At 32.3% G+C, this 23,658-nt stretch overlaps 1 protein-coding gene across 1 annotated transcript; it reads right to left on the bottom strand.

Moving 5' to 3' along the window:
* Positions 1–11,214: 11,214 nt before the first annotated feature.
* On the bottom strand, positions 11,215–14,862 carry LOC127091286 (L-ascorbate oxidase homolog). The gene is made up of 6 exons (XM_051029880.1): positions 14,568–14,862; positions 14,361–14,470; positions 12,892–13,162; positions 12,677–12,779; positions 11,890–12,601; positions 11,215–11,791 (listed from the first exon to the last, which is right to left on the bottom strand). The coding sequence occupies exons 1-6, from the start codon at positions 14,703–14,705 to the stop codon at positions 11,500–11,502; spliced, it is 1,626 nt and encodes a 541-aa protein (XP_050885837.1). The 5' UTR covers positions 14,706–14,862; the 3' UTR covers positions 11,215–11,499.
* Positions 14,863–23,658: the final 8,796 nt, after the last annotated feature.

Below are 23,658 nucleotides of genomic sequence, written 5' to 3'. Positions count from 1 at the left end.
TGGTATAATTCTTTTCTGCAAAATTAAAACATAACAGGTTCTTTATATCCTTGCAAAATCTTCATCTTCATCTTCATTCATTTCTTTTTGTGTTCATTGTTTGGTCTCTTCACAATCTTCACAATCTTCATCCATTTCTTGCAACAAAAATCATTTTTGGTCTCTTCCTCCTCTTCAAAGGTACGTTACCTTTTTGTGTTCATTGTTCATTATTCATTTCTTGGTCTCTCTTTAATTTTGTTGCAATTGGATTTGAATACAAGAGCTGAAAATTATCGATGACTGTGTTTTAGTTTTATTTAGATTTTGTGATGTTATTGTTGTTATAAGGCTATGTGTGAATGTTGGGTCGTTATATTCGTTGTTATGAATATGCTTTAGGTTTTGGTGTCAAAGAAAGAAATGTGTAGGTTATGAATATGCTTTAGATTTTGGTGTTGTTGATTGATGTCATGAATTGTATTCGTAGTTATGAATATGCTTTAAGTTTTTGTGTTTTTAAATTATATATTATTGTGATGGATATGCATATGCATATAACTATATTAGTATGTTGTGTGTATAACATTAGGGTGTCATTTACATTAGTCTTTTAATATAAATTTCATAATTTATTATGGATGGTAGTTGGATGAAAGCTGGTAGATTATGTGTGGTGTATGAGAAAAGAGTTCTTGAATTCCTTGAATTCGTGGAACAAAATCTTCCAGGTAATAATGGTCTATTTTATTGTCCTTGTGTTAATTGTGAGAATGTCAAAAAGGGTTCAAAGGAAGAAATATTACATCACTTATGTTGTGATGGAATATGTCAAAATTATACAATATGGACATGGCATGAAGAAGTGGCTAAATTGAAATGCGACGTCATAAATGCATGAAATTGATGAAGATATGGGTGATCGACTAGAATATATGATCCATGATATTGGAGAACCATCTTTTATGAAATCCCATATTTGTAATACTATATATAGTGATAAGGATGCACATTTATATAAAGGGTGCAAAAAATTTACACGATTATCTATGTTGTTAAAATAGTTTAATCTGAAGGAAAAAAGTGGGTGGTTGGATAAAAGTTTCACGAAATTACTTGATTTGTTGAAACAAATGCTACCATAAGATAAAAATTTGCCATATTGTTATTATGAAACCAAGAAAATAGTGTGTCAAATGGGTTTGGAGTATATCAAATTACATGCTTGCCCTAATGAATACATATTATACAAGAAAAAGTATAAAAATTTGGATCAATGCTCGGAATATGGTGAGTTGTGTTACAAGGTGAAGGACAATAATGGTGATGACAATGACAATGTTATCAAGAAATATCCTCCTGCTAAAGTGTTATGGTACTTGCCAATAATTTCAAGGTTCGAAAGACTTTTTGCTAATGCGAATGACGTGAACAATATTAGATGACATGCATATGAAATAAAATGTGATGGAAATATTCGTCATGTAGTTGATTCTTTATAATTGAAGAAAATTGATTCGTTGTTTCCAGATGTTGCCCTTAGCAGAGAACCTTAGGTCTAGGCTTACCACAGATGGAATGAACCCCTTTATTAATTTGAGTATTAACCATTCTTCGTGGTTTGTTCTTCTCACAATTTATAACATATCTCATTGGTTATGCATGATGTGCAAGTATATGTTGTTAAGTATGATGATTTATGGACCAAAATAACTTGGAAATGACATATATGTTTATCTAGGTCCATTAATTTAAGATTTAAGACTTGTGTGTTGACGTTGATGACACATATTATGGTGAAAAGTTTAAGATGCGTTCAATGTTATTTTGCACAATCAACTACTTTCCAACATATGGTAATTTGGCTGGATACATTGTCAAAGAACATAAAGCATATCCTATATGTGAATATAATACATGTTTTCACCAACTTGAGTTTGGAAAAAATATTGTTTGCCTTGGTTATCAGAAGTTTCTAAAACCCAATCATCTTTATTATAGATTACAATAGGCTTTTAACAAAGAGCATGAGTTTGAGATCGTTCCTTAACTTTTAACGAGCGATGAAGTTTATCAATGACAATAACACCTTATTGTTGTCTTTGGAAAGAATAAAAAAGTCTTGTTGAGAGAAATATTTGGAAAAAGAGATCAATGTTCTTTGATTTTCCATATTGGTCTAGCCTCGACGTAAGACATTATCTTGATGTGATGCATGTGAAAAAAATGTATGATAGTTTGATAGGAGCACTTCTAAATATTTCAGGAAAGACTAAAAGATAGTAATAATTCATGTTTAGATATGATGAAGATGGCTATACGACAACAATTGGCTCTAGAAGATAAAGGAAAAAAAACTTATTTGCCTCCGATATGTCACACTCTATCTAAAAAGGAAAAGAAAAGTTTTTACGAGTGTTTCTATGGTATCAAAGTTCTCCAAGGTTACTCATCAAACACCAAGAAACTTGTATCAATGAAAGATTTCAATTTAATTGGCTTAAAATCTCATGATTGTCATGTATTAAGGCAACAACTTCTACCAGTGACTATCTGTGGCATCCTTCCAAAAAATATATGAGTAATTATAACCAGATTGTGTTTATTTTTCAATTCTATATGTAATAAAGTTCTTAATTTCAAAAAATTAGATGAATTATAAGACGGGGCTGCAATAATCTTGTGTCAATTGGATATGTATTTTGCTCTATCATCTTTTGATATTATGGTTCACTTACTTGTTCATCTAGTCAGAGAAATCAGATTTTATGGTCCAATTTATTTAAGATGGATGTATCTAATAGAGTGATACACAAAGGTATTTAAAGGATATACAAAGAATTATCATTGACCGGAAGCTTCGATCATTGAAAGGTACATCACAAAATAAGATGTTAAGTTTTGTTCAAACTATTTTTCAGAAACAGAGTCTATAGGAATTCCAAAGTCTCGTCATACTGACAGATAAAGAGGTAGAGATACCCAAGATTTAAATGTTCAGTCAATGCCTTGAGATATAGTTATTCAAGCGCGCGCGCACACACACACACACGCACGCACACACACACACACATATATATATATATATATATATATATATATAAATAAATATATATATATATATTTATTTATATATATATATATATATATATATATTTATTTATATATATATATATATATATATATATATATATATATATAGAGAGAGAGAGAGAGAGAGAGAGAGAGAGAGAGAGAATAATCTTGATGACGTTTAACCTTACATAACTACTCACAAAAGACTTAATATCCCTGAATGAATGACAAATGGTTGTTGACAGAGCATAACAAAAATTTCACAAGTTAGTTTAATGAAAGGATTTCTAATGATGATAGTGCATTCTATATAATTAAATGGTTGTCGTATATGCCAAAATTTAACGTGATAACTTGGACTACATACGACATTAGTAATTTTTCCTTTTATACAAAAGCAAAAGATTATCGTAGTACAATGTAAAATAGTGATGTTATGGTTAAGACCGAACCCATGTATTTCTATAGTTCGAAAGATAAGAATCATATATTGGCATCTAAAGCGTTCTATAGTGTCATTGAGGAGATTTGGGAGATTGATTATGTTATTTTCAAAATGTCTTTATTTAAATGCAAATGGATTCTCAGTAACAATGGTGTACAAACTAATGAGTTAGGATTCACACGGTTTGACCTTGGCAAGACAACTTATATGACGAACCATTCATCATGGCTACTCAAGCAAAACAAGTTTTTTATGTGACAGTCTTTTCGGACTTATCGAAGAGATGGTCAATTATTATCCAAAGGAAATACATTCCTCATACTGATGAAAATCATGATTTAAATTATGATATTCCTTCCACTCCTTCTTACGCAACACAAGTACCTACTTCATATGAAAAAAGTTGATAGAGATGATGTGCATGTTATTCGTACCGATCATGAAGAAGGCATATGGAAAAATTAACAAATAAGTATTTTTTATTCTTTATTCATAATTAATCGTAATTTATAATTTCTTAGGTTATTTACTAATAAGTGTTATTATTTGAAATTATAGGTATTTAAAGTCAATACACCAAGATACTATTATTTGATGTAATGATATGTAAATTGTAGATTGTTTTGTGTCATTTTGGTTTTGATGTAATATACAATTTTTGGTTCTTAATATAATTTTAACTTTGATGTAATACAATTTTTTGTCGTATACGATTCATAAATGGGAAAATTTTACCTTGTACCCCTACAATTAACCCCATACCCCTACAAAAATTTAAAAATTCCCATTTTACCCTTAATTGATTTTAACCAATTTACCATTTCATTTTTACCATTCAGTTGAAAATTGCAAAAATTACACTTTCACACCCCTCGCACCGGAACTCTTGCAAAAAGACTTCCGGTATGTATTTTTCCAAACCGGAAGACTTTAGGAATGACTTCCGGAACACACAAAAAAGCAAACCGGAACACTTAAGGAAAGAGTTCCGGTTTAAATTAAAAAAAAATTCAAAACCGGAACACTTCTTAAAAGAGTTCCGGTGAACAAATTTTGCATACCGGAACTCTTGGGGGAAGTGTTCCGGTATGTACTATGTGTGTTCCGGAAGTCTTTCTTTAAGTCTTCCGGTACGTTTTTTTTTTTTTTTTAATTTTAATTTTTTTTTTTAATTTTTAATTTTTTTTTTGCAGAAATGGAAAATCTTCCCAAAATATGTGTAGATACTACTGATGCGTTTATGACGACGGAAAGATTTGGTACACGAGAAGAGGTTATCAGATGGATTAAAGAGGTTGGAATCGAGAATAAAGTAACTGTTATTATCAGTCATTCAGATACTGAAACGGGGAAGAGAGGGAGAAGTAACAAAATAATATTTGGTTGTGATAAAGGTGGGAAACACAAGATTAGTGATAGTGGTACCCAAAGTGCGTCCAAGAAATGTGGATGTCCATTTAAAATCAGGTCGACTCCGGCGAAAGATGGATCTGGTTGGAAGATTGATGTAAAATGTGGGTTACATAATCATGGTTTACCTGATAGATTAGAAGGTCATTCGTTTATTGGTAGGTTGACCACAGATGAGAAGCAACATGTCGCTGATTTGGCAAAGAGACATGTAGCACCTAGAAACATTTTGCTTTCCTTGTAAGACAAGTTTTCGGAGAATGTCACTCGGATTACGCAAGTATACAAGCATAAGAGTGTGATAGAAAAAGAGATAAGAGGTCCAAGGAGTGAGATACAACATTTGTTTAAGCTTATTGAGGATGCAGGATATGTGTATTGGAGTAGAAAACATGATGATTCGGAAGTGGTGAGAGAGATATTTTGGGCACATCCTGATTCAGTTAAGTTGTTGAATATATTTCCGATTGTGTTAGTTATGGATAGCACCTACAAGACAAACAAATATAGACAACCTTTGTTTGAAATTGTTGGCATGACATCGACTGAGTTGACTTTTGCTGTTGGATTTGCGTATATGGAGTCTGAGCAAACAGAGAATTTTTGCTGGGTATTGGAGAAATTAAAAGAGTTGTTTGTGAAGAAAGACATGTGTCCACAAGTGATTTTGACAGATAGAGATCTTGCTTTGATGAAAGCAATTGAAGTTGTGTTTCCCAACTCGATTAATTTGCTATGTAGATTTCACATTAACAAAAACGTTGGTGCCAAATGCAAACAACATGTGGTGAATGACCTGCAAAAGACGATAGACACATTATGGATGGAAGTTGTCTGGGCTAGTGATGAGGTTGAGTATGGTCAGCGGTTGCATCAACTTGAGCAAGCATGTCTTGATTATAGTGGATTTATTAATTATGTGAAAGACACATGGTTGACTCCACATAGGCATAGATTTGTTGGAGCATGGATTAATCGAGTCCTACATTTGGGTAACACAACGACTAATCGGTACGTCTTATAATTTTGTATGTGTTATTTTTATATCTGATATTATTTTTATGTTTTTTTATGTGTTATTTTCAATATCTAATGGTATTTTTTATATGATATTTTTAGGGTTGAATCTGCTCATTGGAAGTTAAAGCAGATGTTAGGAAACAGTATAGGTGACATGGTCAAATGTTGGGAAGCCATGAATAACAACTTGAGGTTATAACTGGGAAATATTAGAGCTTCATTTCAAAAGAGTTTTTACGAAGTTGAGCACGCGCACGTAAGTCCCTTTTATGGTTATTTGCGTGGTTCCGTATCTCGAGCTGCTTTGAGACGTATTGCTGAAGAGTTATTGAGAGTTGATTATGTTGGAACTAACAGGCAAATATGTGGTTGTACTCTTAGAACATCTTATGGGTTACCTTGTGCTTGTGAGTTAGGAAGATACAGAGTAGGTGGTATACCAGAATCATTGGGTTCAGGTACGTATTTATATGTCTAAATATTTTAATTATTTCAGTTAATATTTTATGTTATATGACTTAATCTTTTAATTATTTTACTTTATCAGGTTAACATGAAAGAGGGGTTTCCATTGCCACCGGTCACATTAGATTGGAAGAAATTTCGTTCTCATATAGCAACTACTTGGATGCTAGGATTTGCATGATTATGTAATCAAAACATAAATATGTAATCAAAACATGAAATCTATATTATTATGTCTATTATATTCAAAGCTTAATACATATAATCAATGTGAACGAGAAATATGCAAAGCTTCAAATAAATCAGAAAACTGTGGATCTTCCTCTTCAGCATTAACCTGTCTCAGATAGCGACGAATCAATGTAGATACACGAGCCCAATCAGGATCAGATGGCCCGACATCATATACAGGAACGGGTACCTCTCTAGGAGCGTCACGATGGGGAGGGACCAACCGTGGATGGGAAACACGATAATACCACTCCAGATAACCGTCTTCTACCTCAGATGGAGTGGTGGCCACGGTAGATGAACCGATCACAGTGACAACACTCTGATTGTAACTGATCCAATTAACATCAATATCCGTCGCCATCATACAATCCAGAGGTGGGGATGGAACATACTGCCTATACCCGAACTGACGTAAACATCTATCAGGCAAGTATGGAACAACTATTTCACCCCACTTCAAACAGCCCCTGTAAAGACATATCTCATCAAATACACGCCATGCTCTATGATCCTCAAATGGTCGCCAGCTGACGTCGGTAGGTGTCAGCTCGTCCAAAATAGGTCGTAAATCATCGACCTTCAGGACTCCCTGTCTATACGACCATCTCATCGCTCGGGGAAGACAACATTTTCCAGCAGGATTCCAATTCTCCCCTCTTTTTCCAACAGTTAGAAAATACTCGTGAATCCAACACTGTTACAAAATAAAAACATAATAAATAAAACAAATTAAGTTACAATATTTTATAAAATGAATCCAACACTTAATTAACAAAATTAAATTATATACCTGTAGGAGAGTAGGATATCCACCGAGCTGTTTGCAACTGTACATGGACGCATCTCCAAGATATCGGTAGAGGGTAACTAGTGCAGCTGCTCCCCAACTATATCCTGAACATCCATCCAAGTCCCTAAACAGGAGGAGGTATCGTGCCTCTACAAGTGTAAAGGTCTTATCAGCAAATATGGTGGAACCCACCAACATCAATAGATATGCTCTAGTCGCATATGCCCAGCTGGAAGCAGCCCTATGATGTATGAATATATCATATAACCACTCCAACTTGTAATACGACCCCCTGCAACTCCGAACATGTGACTGTGTCTGACCCTGTGACACTCCTAGGTAGTCAACAGCAAGTTCAACAGCTAGCTCTTCAGTCACATCCTGAGGACTCCAAAAGATACCCCTAATGGGCAAGTGAAGTAGACATGCGACATCATCTAAAGTAATGCTCATTTCACCAAACGGCATGTGAAATGAAGATGTCTCTAGATGCCATCTTTCCACAAATGCAGAGACAAGATTTGTGTCTATCTTGTTCAGACTGGTTCTCTGCAGTGAAGCTAAACCGGATCTAGATACCCAACTCTCCATCTGTGGTGGAAGAGCCAATGGAACCCTAGAAGTCAACTTCAGTCCATGTCCGGCAACCTTCAACTCTTTCTTTGGTCCTCTTTCCTAAAAACAATTAAAACACATATTAGAAAACAAATTATAAAATATTCAACTATTATTCATTTTCAAATATAGTCCGTTTACTTACCTCACCGAACCATATATCTCGAGCAACATGATGCTCGTACTTCACCAAAAGAGACGTATCGTACGACCCTCCTGGATATCCAGTCGGCTCAGCTGCAGCTGCAGATGAAGATGCACCCTGGTCTAACGTGCGGACTGGAATCCGGTCATCTGCACCTCTTCTTCGAACCACTGCAAAAATAATGTTAAAAAAATAATTAAAATTAAAAAAAAAAAATTACGTACCGGAACACTTCAAAGAAGAGTTCCGGTTAGTAAAAAACATAAAAAGCCTTCCGAAACACTTTCTTAAAGAGTTCCGGTATACATCATCCAAACCGGAAGTCTTTAAGAAAGTGTTCCAGTATACAAGTATACAAACCGGAAGACTTTCTAAAAGACTTCCGGTTCAGTGTCCCTTAAAGACAACAAACCGGAACTCTTTAGAGAAGTGTTCCGGTATACAATTATCCAAACCGGAAGACTTACTCTTAAGTGTTCCGGTATACAATGCAAAAATGCCAAATATTTTTCTTCTCCGGAAGTCTTCAACGAAAATGGTAAAAAAAATTTGAAAGGGAAAATATACCCTATGTATATGAGGGTATTTTGGTCAAAAAAATTTAAATGTAGGGGTATGGGTACAATTGTAGGGGTATAGGGTAGAATTTTCCATAAATGGGTGTGTTGTTGTTTCTGGTCTGATACGATTCAAAAAAAAAATTGTTGAAAATTGAGAATTATGAAAAAAATAAGAAAATATATATTTTAAAAAACAAATAATTTCACAACGGTTGTTTAATACAACCGTTGTTATAGGTAGGGCGCCATCCAAAATAATAAACGTCAAAAATGGCGTTGCTGGGTATCGAACCTAGGACCTATAAATGTTTCACTACGGTTGTTCAATACAATTGTGGTTATAGGTAGCGTATTTTTCAGTTTACTACAACAGATAGTGGACTGTGGTTGTAAATAACGCACTTACGATCACACGCTACATAACAACGCACATACAACTGTCATTATATGTCTTTCACAACCATTGTCATATGAGTTTTTTTTTGTAGTAGTGTTTGAATTCTAGAGACATACATTTATCACATGTTGAAGAACTAGCATGAATGTCAATGTTTGCTTTGTCTAAATCTTCTTGCATGTCATTAAATTAATTTTCTAAATAAGAAATTGTTTTCTTTTGCTTAGCATTTAATGTGGAAAGTCTTAAACATTCATCATGCAAGTCATTAAAAGGATCGTGTAATTCATCATAAAAAGATTTATCATTGCTAACCTCATTATCATCATCATTTGAATGATTTGAAACCATTAATGTCACGTGTGTTTGTTCTTCATTTGTTCCTTCATGCGTGGCTTGCAAGGTATCCCATTTTTTTTAACTATTTTGCAATGAGATAGACGAAAGAATTCATATATACCTAGGACTGATTGAAGCATGTTCTTAGCATTCTTATCAAATAACACTTTCTTTTTATCATCATCATTCTAAGAACTTTTGATATTGGATGTACCAACGCCATTAACAACACTCATGGGAATGAAATGACCATCTTCAACAACATTCAAATGGGAAGCTGAATTTCGAGTCATGACACAAAGCATTTGTGAATTACTTTGACTCAAAATTATTTTAGAAGATTTGAAAATCAAATGAGAATGATCCATGAAGCTCTATTGTGATAATAAATATCAATATAGCACATAATACAATTCAACATGATCAAACTAAGCATATTGAGGTTGATACACACTTCATTAAGGAGAAGCTTGATAATGGACTAATTTGCACCCCATTTATGTCCTCACAAGGGCAACTTGCGGATATTCTCACTAAAAGATTGAGTAGCTCAAATTTTGAACGAATTATATCTAAGTTGGGAATGGAGAATACTTATTCATCAGTTTGAGAGGGAGTGTTGAAAATAATAATAAAAAAATGTATATTTTTCACTAAAATGAACATTTAAGTCTTATGTTGATGTATGTTTAGATTGATGCATCTAAGACGTTGGACTATTACTTATTTCTCCTTATAAACATAATATATGTAATTAATTATATAGTGTGCAATATCATGGTTGGTCCTCACTCAAACACATTCACAAAATTGTATTATTTTTATTCTTCATATGAATGAAAAAATTATTAGGTGCCTAAAATAACTAGATTGTTTAATAAACCAATTATAATGTTTGAGCGGGTCAATAAATTATTTTAAGTTAAGTGTCATTTTTAAAAAAATATATTTTTTTTTAAGTGTCATTTCAAAATTCAAATTAATATTGAATGTTAATTTTAAGTGTCACTTTTAAAAAAAAAAAACATTTTTTAAGTGTCATTTCAAAATTCAAATTAGTTTTGTCAAAATTATCTCTAATTATTTAAAAAGTTAAAATTAAAATTTTAAAAAAATATAATTATTATTTAAAAAGTAATAATTATTAATTTTTATACTATCTGTAAAAAATCAAAAACTAACTAGGAAGTAATTTCCTAACCTCCTCAACTGTGGGCTCTCTAGTAACAAAATTAATTTTTTTCTCATGATTACCTAATTATATTTGAAATATGCCGCGCACTAAATATATATAGCTCTCTTCCAATTAGATTTGGTTACGTTTCTCAATTTTCCAATGTATTGAGCTGGAAAGACATAACAGTTTCTTCGAAACCCACGCACAAGTTGCAGTAGACATTGCATGTGCATATACATATAGATAATAACACTAACACGAAGACATCATGCGTATACATACTTTAATATTTGTCTGATGACCCTCACTATTATTTAAACTTATTCCTAACCATAGCTTCGTATTTGGTAGTATGCTATAAACATAGATTATATGTAAAGCATTACAGCATTGCCATGTGGAATCAAACTAAAACAAGTATTTTACTTATTAGAAAATATGCCAAACATTTGTGACACAAGCATTACTCAAAAAAGGTGGTTAGAGATAGAGGAGAGAAAATCAAATGCTAAAATATATAGAGTATTGTATTCTAACAGGTAATTAGAGAAGTGACAATCAAATGCTAAATGGATGACAGAACTTTTCATTACCTTTACTGTGTAATTATAACAATAAAATATGAGAAAATTACAAATGGAATATGATTATATTGTTTTTGTTTGCTTATGGGAAAGAATGTGACCTTGAGTTGGGGTCATTTATACTTCATTCAAATCATACATTTCAATCCTAACCGGACACCATAAACAATCAAATCAAATCAAAAGAAGAAGCAGATAAGGTAGCTACTTTTCATTTCATATTCTAAAAAGGCCAAGTGGAATTGATTCATGTTGGTAGTTCCATCAAAGAGGACGAGTATGTCTTCCGGTAGCCCTACCACAAAGTAATGCATTCTTAGGAATTGGATATTCATCTCTCAGTGATGTTGAGTCTGTGTATACACGCAAGTAAAACTGTTGCCCAAGGTATTGCCTTGCCCAAAATTCAGACCTCAAGTTCCACATTCCCACGTTGTCCAGCGGAATATATATAGCAGTCCATGACTTTGGATATACCTGAGTTGTGCATCGCGAAACTGCATCTCGAAGATTGTACTCTTTCCTGCTATCACTTGTCCATTGTCCTCCATCCATACTGCATAATCATAAAATCCAAAACATTGTTTTTTGTTACTAAGTGTTGAAATGAAATTATAAAAATGATGTATATGTGTGCAGATAGAGCAGACTCACCCAACCACAAAGAAAGAGTAGCCATCAAGATGATAGCTTTGAAGAATGTCTTCGTCGTTTTGGAAAACAATCTCTACATATGATCTGTAGTCAGTTTGCATAACAGAAGTGTCAGTGTATATACCACCGCCACTTGGTCTATCGGAGATGCTTCCCGGACGGTAAACACCTGATATCTTGAAGAAGTCAGCTAGCTTAAGAGGAGTGTCGGGGGCAATATAAGAGACACTGTTAATCGCGTATCTTTGCTTTCCATTGACTTGTCCAGCTGAACTTGAAAGTACGATTGTTCTCGTTGTGTTTATCATGCCGTAATGGTATGATCCTTGCGGATTTGGTCTTGGTCCACTAGCTGTCAAGTTTGTCCGGATGGAGCGGGCCTGGTTCAAGGACCAGTCAATTTGGATTGTAGGTCCACCCGGAGGTGGGCCTGAAACTGCGCCTGCAGAGTTGCTATAGCGAAGAACTCCGGTCGAGGTTAGTACCGGAGAAGTAAACCGAGAGGAAACAACAATGTAATAGTCTTGACCGGGTTGATCCGCGGTAACTAGAACTGAGTATGATTGACCAACGTGAACATCAAGGGAGGAATACGTGGTTTGAAGGGTGTGTGTTCCTTCGACTTCTACCAGCTTTAAATTGTGGTTTTGTATGCGAAAATTGAGTGAATTTTCCAATCCAACATTTGATATTCTAAGCCTGTAAGTCTTTCCTGTAACATTACAGATTCAAATTAAGTAAGAAATAAGAATAGCATGGGTCATTTAAGGTGATGTAAAATGAGTACCTTGCTCGACATTGAAAGATGAACCTCCAGAGCCACGGCCATTAATAAGGATGCCATCAGGGAAAGGCAATTTCTTACCATTATCAAGTTGGGCCTTCAAATCCTAAAAAAGCATAATAATAATAATAATAGAAATAATTTGATTAAGATCTATAGAAGAATTGAACCTCATGTACCAAAATATAGAGTAGCAGGATACATGATTAGTTACGTACAGTGTGATTGGATTTGTACCAATCTCCAATAAGAAGAGTGTAATCACCAGCAGGATCATCAAAGGGAACTGGAATCCTTGGCCTACTTAGGATCCTAATACCTCCAAAAGCACCAGCAGCTTTGTGGAATGAAAGAGATGGGAAATAATAGAAACTACCAATTTGATCTTTGACTTGAAGTATGTATGTAAAGTTCTTTCCAGGAGGAATGGGACATGTTGTTCCAAACACACCATCTTCATATGAGTTCCTTCTCTGCTGAATTCCATTCCTGTGTTATTTTTAACCAGAATTCAATCATTATCTTGCTAAAACATTATTACTTCAATTAACTATAGAGTAATTATGCAAGTGATTGAATTGAAAGGATTATGAGTTGTCATGACAATAATTTACAAGTAAATGTCTTTATTAATGATTTAGATGGGTAGCTAACAACAGCAAAGCATGAGTAGACTTGCCAAATGTGGAAAGCTAAACTGCTGGAATCGAATATTAATGACGCGTCCAAAATGTTTTCATCTATTTATTTAAATAGAAAATTAACTAATAAATTAGATCAAACCTATCTATTTCAAAATATAAATGGATCTAATTCATCCAATTTATTTTGATACAATAGATTATCTCAAATGATCATTTTAAATTATTCAAAATTATTTGTTATTATAAAGTTTATTTAATATATAAATAAAAATTGAAGAAAAAATAACAAAAAAACATGGAAAAATACATAATAAAAAAAATTCAAAATCATTTAATTTAAATAAATAAATTTACAAGCTATAAGATTTATCATCGAAATATTAAGTAATGAATTAATTTAAATATTGAAGTTTAATTTTTAACTTTTTTTCCAATTTTTTTAATGAACTTAATCTATTAAAATAATTATTTATCATTTCAAATATAATTCTATTAAAATGTACTTTTTAAAATGAATCGTTCATTAAAAAAATATAGAATTATTAACATACATTTATTTATAGATAGATTAGATAAATATCCATCACTAAAAATTTGTTGATAAAAAGATCGAAAGGTTATTAGAATGAATGAATGGATTCAATTTAAAGATATTTTGAATAGATTGTTTAGATAAATTTATTATTATTCAAATAAAAACTCACTCAATAATACATCCATTTATTATTAGTAATCTAAAGAGTAAATAAATATTAATTTACAGTCGAAAAACACAAAATTGATGATAAAGTTGGTGTCCCATAATAACATATTATAGGTGGATCAGGATTGTTGGAGAGAGTTATATATGTGAAAATGGTTTGGCCTTTGGGTGTTAATGAAGTAAAAAAAAATGCAGTTAGATCTGGATGAATGTTAGCGAAATGAGCGGGTTGACCCGTGACCCGCATAAATGTGGTGTGTGTGACTCAACTAAATGTATATGAAACGTGCAACAAACAGAAAGAAACATGTTTGTTTAGTTATGTGTAGAAAGAGGTTACCAGGATAATAGAAAAGGTTCGTCTAAGCTGTTGAAGACATTGATAATGAGATTGTCGTTTGTTACCGAGTGAATGTCTGGACCTGGAAATTGCCCATTGATAAGTATACCCTGTTTGTGTTACAAAAACATAAAAGTACAAGCTTAATTAATATCATTCAGATCCAGTCATTAATTAGTAACAATGAAATTGAAAAATAAACAGAACCTGTTGGCGAACACCAAGTGGATAAATGTCGCCGTATGTAATGTTCCAGCTGAAGAATCTGTATGGATCTTCACCAACAACAGTAGTAGTGATGATGGCAAACAGATAAACTATTAAGGCCAAGTTATTCACCGCCATTATAGGCACAGACACAAAGAGAGAGAGAGAGAGAGAGTGTCACTATTTCTTGGTGGTGAGTGAAGGAATGAATGAAGTCAAATAGGAGGGAGCTTGGCGACTTTAAAACATTTTAATTACCCCTAATGCTACATTTACGCGTTAATATGTCAATCCAATCTTTTTTTAAATATATTTACGCGTTTAATATTTTATACATTTATAACTAGGAATTTGCATTAAAAAAATCAATAAAAAATTTACTTATATATTTTATTAAAATTAGTATACAATTTTCAAAATATAATTTTTATGTTTAGTTTTTAACTTCTGTCCCAAGGAAACACAAGTTAGCATTACCTCTTATAATAATGTCAAATCTTTAATGACTGAAGTTAATGAAAAAAATGAGATGTCGAGTATTTGATTACACGACTCTACATTTAATATTTTTATACAACTATCAATTAAATCATCTTTATATATATATATATATATATATATATATATATATATATATATATATATATATATATATATATATATATATATATATATATATATATATATATATATATATATATATATATATATATATATATATATATATATATATATATCAAAGTTCTTTAAGTTAATTTAGATTTTCACTTTAATACCTTATCTAATAAATATTATATTTTAATCTTTTAAAAATTGTTCATTTAATTAAGTTGGTTATTTCTATTAAATTTTGTAAAAAAAAGTTAAGTTATACATATTGGCATTACATCATGACAAATGAATCAACAATTTAGTAAAGAGATTAAATCGGAACCTTATATCTATCTATATATATATATATAATTAAAATATTAAATTAAAACTTTTTTTATATTAACAAAATCTTGAATATAATCAAATTAAATCAAAATCTTGATACATTACTTATTCAAAACAAAAACAAGACATTAAACCAAAATGAATTAAGATGTACGAAGACATAATAACAGGAGTTTATTTTTCTTAGAACTTGAATTGTCAATGGTGAAAACAACTTTGTTATAGAGATCTACTATTTCCTCCCCACAATGAGTGATCCATTTAGAATAAATAAACGTTCCAAAATAAATGACTCATTACAATTTTCAATGTATATTTTCCAATTCTATCCTCTAATTAATATTATTTTTATTATCCTCAATATTTGATAAGAGATACTTTAGTAAAAATACAATTCTCTCTCTTTCATTTTTCATAATCTGTGTGAAATTTAACTGAATCACTCATTGTGGGATGAATGAAGTAGTTCTTCACATGGAACAACTTTTCTCATCTTACCGATTATAACAATATAGCCTCCTTCTGAAGATGGTATAAATTATGCACTATAGCTTATGTGTCATCTAATTAGTCTTGCAAGTTCCCAATGGCATATTTCAATGAATTATTATAAAATAATTGAAACAAACAAAAGTGAAAAAGACAATCATAACTTATGCTCTATTTCACAATTAAGTACAATCCAATAAACCAGACCATTGGAATTGCACCTAACCTCAATGCCAATGAGGTTGATATAGACACACAGAATGTCACTTCTATAACTCCACTCCGACCCAACAACAGACCACCTATTGAAATTCAAAGCAAATTTGATGTTTTGAGGATAAATTTTTTTGAAAATTATTATTACTAAGAGCTTCTAAAGGATTAATAATTTTATTTAGTGCTTTTTCAAAATGCAATAAAAACATGTCAAGGGTAAATTTATAACAACTAATATAATATTTAACATTTGAAATGAAATATGATTTTGTTGGATAAACGAGTATTACCAAAACTACAAGACCCTTTAATTCAACAACATATTCAATCTTTAGAACAGTATTTCACATATGCATTCAAACATAAAATAAACACAAGGTACTTAAGGGCCTATTACCAGTTTGTACCATGGAAATTAACAAATGTCCAAACAATTTTCAACATTCAACATCATGTCTAGAAATTATGTATAATCCAAATAACATTATCATGATATATACCACTAATTATATAACAACAAAGTATGTATAGCTAATAACACCAGAGAGCATAACAACACCAGTTACCAACTTACCACCCCATAAAACTTTAATTGATTACCCTAAATTTGAAATAGAAGATTGACATTGAAACCCTAATAAAGCATCAAAATAGAGTAAATTCTAATAAATAAGAGTATAGAAGACGGCACCTCCTTCAAAACCAACAAAAGTGAACCGAATTGCAAACAACATTTGAGAATTTCATCTTCTAGGGTTTTGCGTTATCTTCCTCGCCTATTTTTTCCTCCATCTGGTTGTGTTTGAAGTTTGATTTCCTCCTTTTTTTCCATCTTTCCTCAACCTATACACAATGGAACTATAAACATAAGAATAAGATAAAACATACTTGACAATCTAGTAAAAGAGAAACTTAGGTCTCTTCAATTTTAGCAGTAAGTGAGAAATGCGAAGAAGTGATGATCAATGACTTTCAGAATCCATTCAATGGATTATCTACGAGATGTTTCCATAACATAATTCGTTTGGAGAAAGATGTAAAGAGGGATTTGTTGTTCTTTGGAGGGAACTGATTTGATTACAATTGAAACATGGTTGAAGGTGGTTAATTATTTGATTACAATTAATAATCAATTCAAAATAAATAAATAGAAGTCACGTCAGAAACACAAAATACCCACAAGACTGCCACATAGGCCAAAGTTAACGTTTTTCACCAAGATTTAACGTAAAAGTTTAAGTTGGTTGTAACACTCATATATAATACATGTCTAGAATTTACATATTGTACACAACTGTAATGTTGGTACTGAAATACATAAGTGCCTAGTGGCAACATTGTACATAATACATGCTAGAAAATAAACTATAATTATGGCAAGTTATGTACGAGGGTGCTCAAGATAAAAATAGGAACTAGATCATTATAGAATGATCTCAAAATAAACATAAGCACAGTGGAAAAACCATCCAAAATAGTCAAGTAAGCAAGGACATCAAGTTATCTTGTCATTACCCTTCACTTGCTCAAAACTTCCTAAAAAATAATCAACAAATATGGGGAGAGATGATAATCTCAGTGGATTCTCTATCTTATGGGTCCACTCGGCTCTATAAGGTTCTAATCAAAATTCTAACTCAAGTCACTAAGGGGAAAAAGACTTGAGTTCACAAAACTTGCAATGTATGGAAATGTGCCTCTTGAGTTCATTAACTCAAAAAATCATTAATCAAAAACCATATTATGGTATTTTCCCCCAGCAAGCCCTACGTCTAGGGTTATCAACACGGATTACAGATCCTTATATCATACTTTGACATACGCATGGACTTCGGATTCCAAGTGATCACATCCACTTCAAGAATCGTCGATTCCTATGGGACTCCAAACCCATTTCAAGCCTTTTACCCGTATGGTCCTCTAACCGACTTTGGGATCCACCGCTTTTGGGATTCTAACCCAGGTCAAATAAAATATCGGTGCGTATATCCCAAATCTTACTATATATAAGTATCACAGTTTAGAACGACACAATCAAGGAGTTATTTTCGACTACGTGATTAAATGGAAACACAACCTGATTGTATTCAACAATCACAAGGTACTCACATTCACCTCATTCACACAACAAAAACACATGTTCCATACAAGGCATCTTACTCTTAACTATGGTGATCATTTATCCATAATACTCACCTAGGTATCATACAGAATAAACTTCACCGTCTAATGTTATCTAAGTTATATGTCTAACTTCTCAACTTAATTATCTCATTAGGTTAACTCACTTAGTTTATCAAGTATTTCTCTCAATTATTATTGATTTAATGCATACATATTACAATATATGGCACGAGGCACACACATAAGAAAAGAGAGCATATTTCATTCATCATAAACAACATTCAAGAAATTAACATGACCATATATAGTTTTAAACAAGCTTTCCAATGCTTTCGATCGTACGTTAATCGGAGTTACGGTTCTCGAGTTATGGTGAAAACAAGAACAAAAGTATTTTTTTTTCTCAGTGCAGACAAGTTCGCATAGTGAGCTCCAGCGAACTCCCAGTGTACAGACTTCGCTGAGCGAACTCCTAGCGAACCAAGTCAGTAGCAAACTTTCGCTGACTTCGTTTAATGAACTCTAGCGAACCAGAACAACATCTATAAAGTTTAACAATATATTTATATACGATGATTTGTCATGTTTCATAAATAATTTATAAAGTAAAAATATCGTTAATTTTAAGTGTAAAAATAAAAGAGAAGAATCAAAATTATTTAAATTTAAAATAAGAGAATAATTTCATAGGAGATCAAAATTGTAATTAAATTAATACAAATGCATGGTTCTATAATTTTGTATTTGCGTAAGGATAAAGAGAGTTTATAATTTACATTTTGATAAAAGTTGATAGGAAAGAAAATGAAAAAGATGTCGGTGGTGGGATCATTTTAGAATGTGCGTGTTTCTGTGACCCCACATCACATGTCTACGTTTTACATTACTCCTGTTTTGTTTGGTCAGTGAGTGATGCTGATTTTGATAATGCCAATGCTACAACATGGCCTCACATGTTACCATGCTAAACGCCAACTATTCTTAATTACATTCAACCCTTCACAAGTGGGACAATATTTATGTCTATGGACTTTTGTCACTATACGTATTACTACTGTAGTTAATTATTGTGTTTATATGTCACTAATCTGCCCTTGCTTCCATGGATTACTCTCTCACGTGTAACAACCCTCTTCATTCTATATCACAATTTTTCATTTTTCTCTTATTTCTCTCTTTTTTTAGTTACGCTTAATTCTAACTTCATTCTCCTAATCTATTTCTATCATTTAAAAAAAAAACAATAACTTTAGTACACAAGAGATGTTCAAAAAAGAACCCAATATAGAGATAGTATTAAATGAAACACTTAATAAAGCATTATCCAATACACATGCACAAGAAGCACCCAAACACCTAGGAAGATGGAAAAAGAGAATAGAGGAAACTTGCATGCAAAATTGAAGAAGCTTGATTATCATCTTCAACATCTCAATAGGAGAGAAAGCTAGAGAGGGAAAGGAGAGGAAATCTTCAATCAACCCAAATCCCTCTTGTTGCATGTGTAAAGCATTCGGAGTGCATTCAACATTACTTTCTCCATCATATCAACTTCTCTTGTAATTCAGCTTCTATATTTCAAAAGATGGCTTCTTAAGTAGAACTTGGGTACAATTATTGGGAATTGTACGATGGGATTTAGGGTTTGGAGGATTGTTCACTTTCTTGTTTGATTTAGTTGATAAAATGGTATCTATGTTTGCTTGATTATGTGATTACATGAGTTGATGTTTTCCCTGTCTTATACCATGATGAACCTACATGTATTTTATCAAAATTGTTAAAAGTTGAATAACAGATTCAATTCCTTACGTTGTAATTCCATATTAACGTGTTGCAAAATCGTCATTAATTATTGTGCAACTATGGTATGATGCCCTTGTGATTTAGAAACAAGTTTCATGTCGTGTGTGTGGTTGGGGTTGACGTGTGAGGTTTTGGAAGGAGGTTTTATGTTGAAAATGTGAGTGTATTTTTCCGTTTAGATATGTTTTTGTATGATATCTTAACTAGGAATTAGCATTTATGTATATTGGACGGTATCATCCGAGTCTAGATGTGTATTTTAACATTCTTGCATTAGAGAAATGGTTTGGAAAAAGATTGTGCATCAAAATATTGTGTCATTCATGAAAAAATGGTTTTAGGTAAAAAAAATCACATTACAGGTCGACATATGTGCGAAATAGGTCGACACATAGCTCATCTGCAAATGCATAGGTCGACATATTGTAAGAACAAGTCGACACATATGTTGCGGTATTAAAACCTGGAAGGTTCTGTTTTATGTGTTGACTAAATAGGTCGACTTATATGCAGCATATTACCTTGATAGGTTGACACATTTTAAGAACAAGTCGACACATATGCTGCAGTATTAAAACCTGGAAGGTTCTGTTTTATGTGTTGATTGAACAAGTCGACCTATATGCAACATATTACCTTGATAGGTCGACACATAACATCTGACAAATCGATAAATTGCTTCATTAGGTCAACACATGGCTCGTACATGTCGATCTATTGAACAAAAATGTTAAAAAAAATCACTATTGTTTTCATTCCTTTTGCATTCCTTTTACTCTTTATTGGTCACATACATATAAATACCATATACATGCATCATTTTCTAACAAAATTTCTAGAGTGAGTAAAACCTACATGAATCCAAAATTTCAAAGCAGCTCATCATCTTCAATTCAATTTATGCCTGCACACAATCAAACTACACATAATCATTTTTTGATTGGGTGACATCTAGATTAGGATTGATAATGTTTAATTAGGTTTTTTGTACCGAGAATATTGGATTGAGATCTTTGAGGGATTCAAATCAGAAAATTGAGGTGGGGTTTTCCTTCAAGATCTTTAGGATTTGAAGGTTTTGGACAAGATTGTGCAATTCGGATCCGATCGAGTGAAAACCTTGGAACTAGGTCTGCCGTGCAAGGGAGTGGCGTGAAATGGTGGATCATGTTGACAAATTTTGGATTCAACAAGTATGCACTTGGAATTAATTTAGTCGGGTGAAAGCCTTGAGACAAGGAGGTCGTGTAAGAAAATAGCAACAACATATGAACTGAAGCGGCATTGTTGGTGTCTTGATTAAGGTTTTTGGAGATGCTAGAGTCAAAAACAAACTTAGGGTTTGTGGGATTTTATCTCTCATCTCTTGTATACATACATTTTCAAAGTAAGATTTATTATAATAATATCTCAATTCGAATTCGAATTGATAGCCGACGTACCCATAACAATGTCGATTAGAGAACTGCCTAAACAAATTCTTGTGTACTCTATCTATCTATCTATCTATCTATCCATCTCTTTTATTTTTTTATTCGCAAATTGTCGATTGCTTTGATCACCGGATCAACATAGTTTGGATCATAATTTTGATTACATTTTGAATCTTGTGTTTGTTGTACTGATCACTAACCATTTTGTTGTGATTGGATTTCTTAAAACAAGAAACACCATATAAAATTTCAAACTTTGTTTTTCTCACACAAAGTGTTTGACAAATTATTTGACTTAGTTTTTTGTGTGTGGATATCATTGGAGATAGACTTTTACTATTGTATAGTATTCAATTAGTTGTGCTTAATTGTTGTTGATTGACTTGTGTATTATTATCATAAAATTAAAATCTTTACGCATATCCACACAATTCAATAGTAGGTTCAGTTAGACGATTTTTGATCCCGAAAATATTTGAAACTTACTTCCACGCCATAAATTTTTTTAAGTCAAATTTTCGGATAAATTTTTAATTTGGGATAAATTTGTAGTCTGGATTTGGTGTTAACCGTTTACCTGTCGGAAATTGGATTTTGAGGCTGTTTTAGGGATTGGTAATTGATGACCACATTCTGATAATCGATTACCACTAACTATGTGGGAAAATGCATAATTAGAAAATAACGTAACTTTCCGTAACTATGTTTGAGACGCGGTTAGTTGCATTAGAAGGCTAATAAAAAGAGCTATAATATAATGAATATTCCATGGTCTTTTTCCATCTAAGTGGTGTCTCTCATATTTATGCACGCGATATGCCACGTTTAGATAAGAGACACCTCTCATGTTTAGGTATGATGTGATATACCGCGGTTGAATAAGTGGTGCCCCTCATATTTAAGTATGATACGATATATCGTGATTGAATAAGTGGTGTTTCTCATGATTATTTATGATACGATATACCACAATTAGGTAAGTGGTGCCTCTCATATTTAGGTATGATGCGAGAAATCACGACTAGATAAGTGATGCCTCTCATGTCTAGATATGATATTACCATGATCAAATAAGTAACTCGTGTAACTTATTATGCTTCATGTACCCGATATATGTTTTGTGTGCATATGAAATAATATATTAAGGTGAGTAACTCAAATTGGTTGATCGAAGAGTCAATTAAACCTAGTTGATCTGCTTGTCAAGGTTAGGTAGAAAGTTGTATTCCACTTGTAAATGAAGTCAATGTGCTTCCAGTTTCACTTTTGTATAAAACCTCGCGAGTATAGAATTAACAAAATAATTATCAATCCAATAATATTGAGTGGATCCATAAGAAAGAGGAATTCGTTGAAATTTTATAATCTCACTTCATTCATATTGTTTTTAGGTACATTGTAGAATCTGTAGGATTATGGAGGATTCACTAGAAGGTTTATGGATTAAAAGCTTTGGTGTCTAGATGTTTGTCCTGTTGTGCATTTCTTTGTAGCTCTAAATTTTGTTCCATTATGCATTTCTTTGTAGCTATGTGCAGACATTCCGGTTGTATGCATATCTTAGCTTAGCTGTAGTTTCGTAATGTATACGTTTTAGAATGTCATTTATTCATTAGGTTATTACATTATCAAAAACTATAAGCTTATTACATTATATAATTAGTATTTCTTCCCTTCAAGAAAATTAGCATTTATGATTAAACAACTACCTTATAAAACCTTCCCTTTGATTAACCTTTTTTACCAATTTCATTCCATGTAAAATCATTTAATGAATGCAAACCATATGTGGTTCATTTAACTTGTTTATAGGAAAACATTGAAATGACTGCAACATTTTCACAAGTTAGCACAAAATGTTTCTTCTAACAAACATATTCATGCATCTGAATCTGATAACATAGATTGCCTTATAACTCTAATTATATCACTAAGAGACACAACACATATAAGCAAACCCTCTTGATCAACCACCCAAACTCGATGAACATGCTTTGCAACCGCCTTGTTGATTACCTCAGACATAGTGGAATCAGCATAGCATGTCACAAGCTCCCTTGTAGAGTTACCAATATCATTCGGTA

This window comes from Lathyrus oleraceus, chromosome 6, assembly GCF_024323335.1.
Source record: "Lathyrus oleraceus cultivar Zhongwan6 chromosome 6, CAAS_Psat_ZW6_1.0, whole genome shotgun sequence".
In the NCBI taxonomy this organism is placed as follows: domain Eukaryota; kingdom Viridiplantae; phylum Streptophyta; class Magnoliopsida; order Fabales; family Fabaceae; genus Lathyrus; species Lathyrus oleraceus.
Note: the sequence above shows the minus strand (reverse complement) of the source record. Positions and strands in the feature narration are given on the sequence as shown.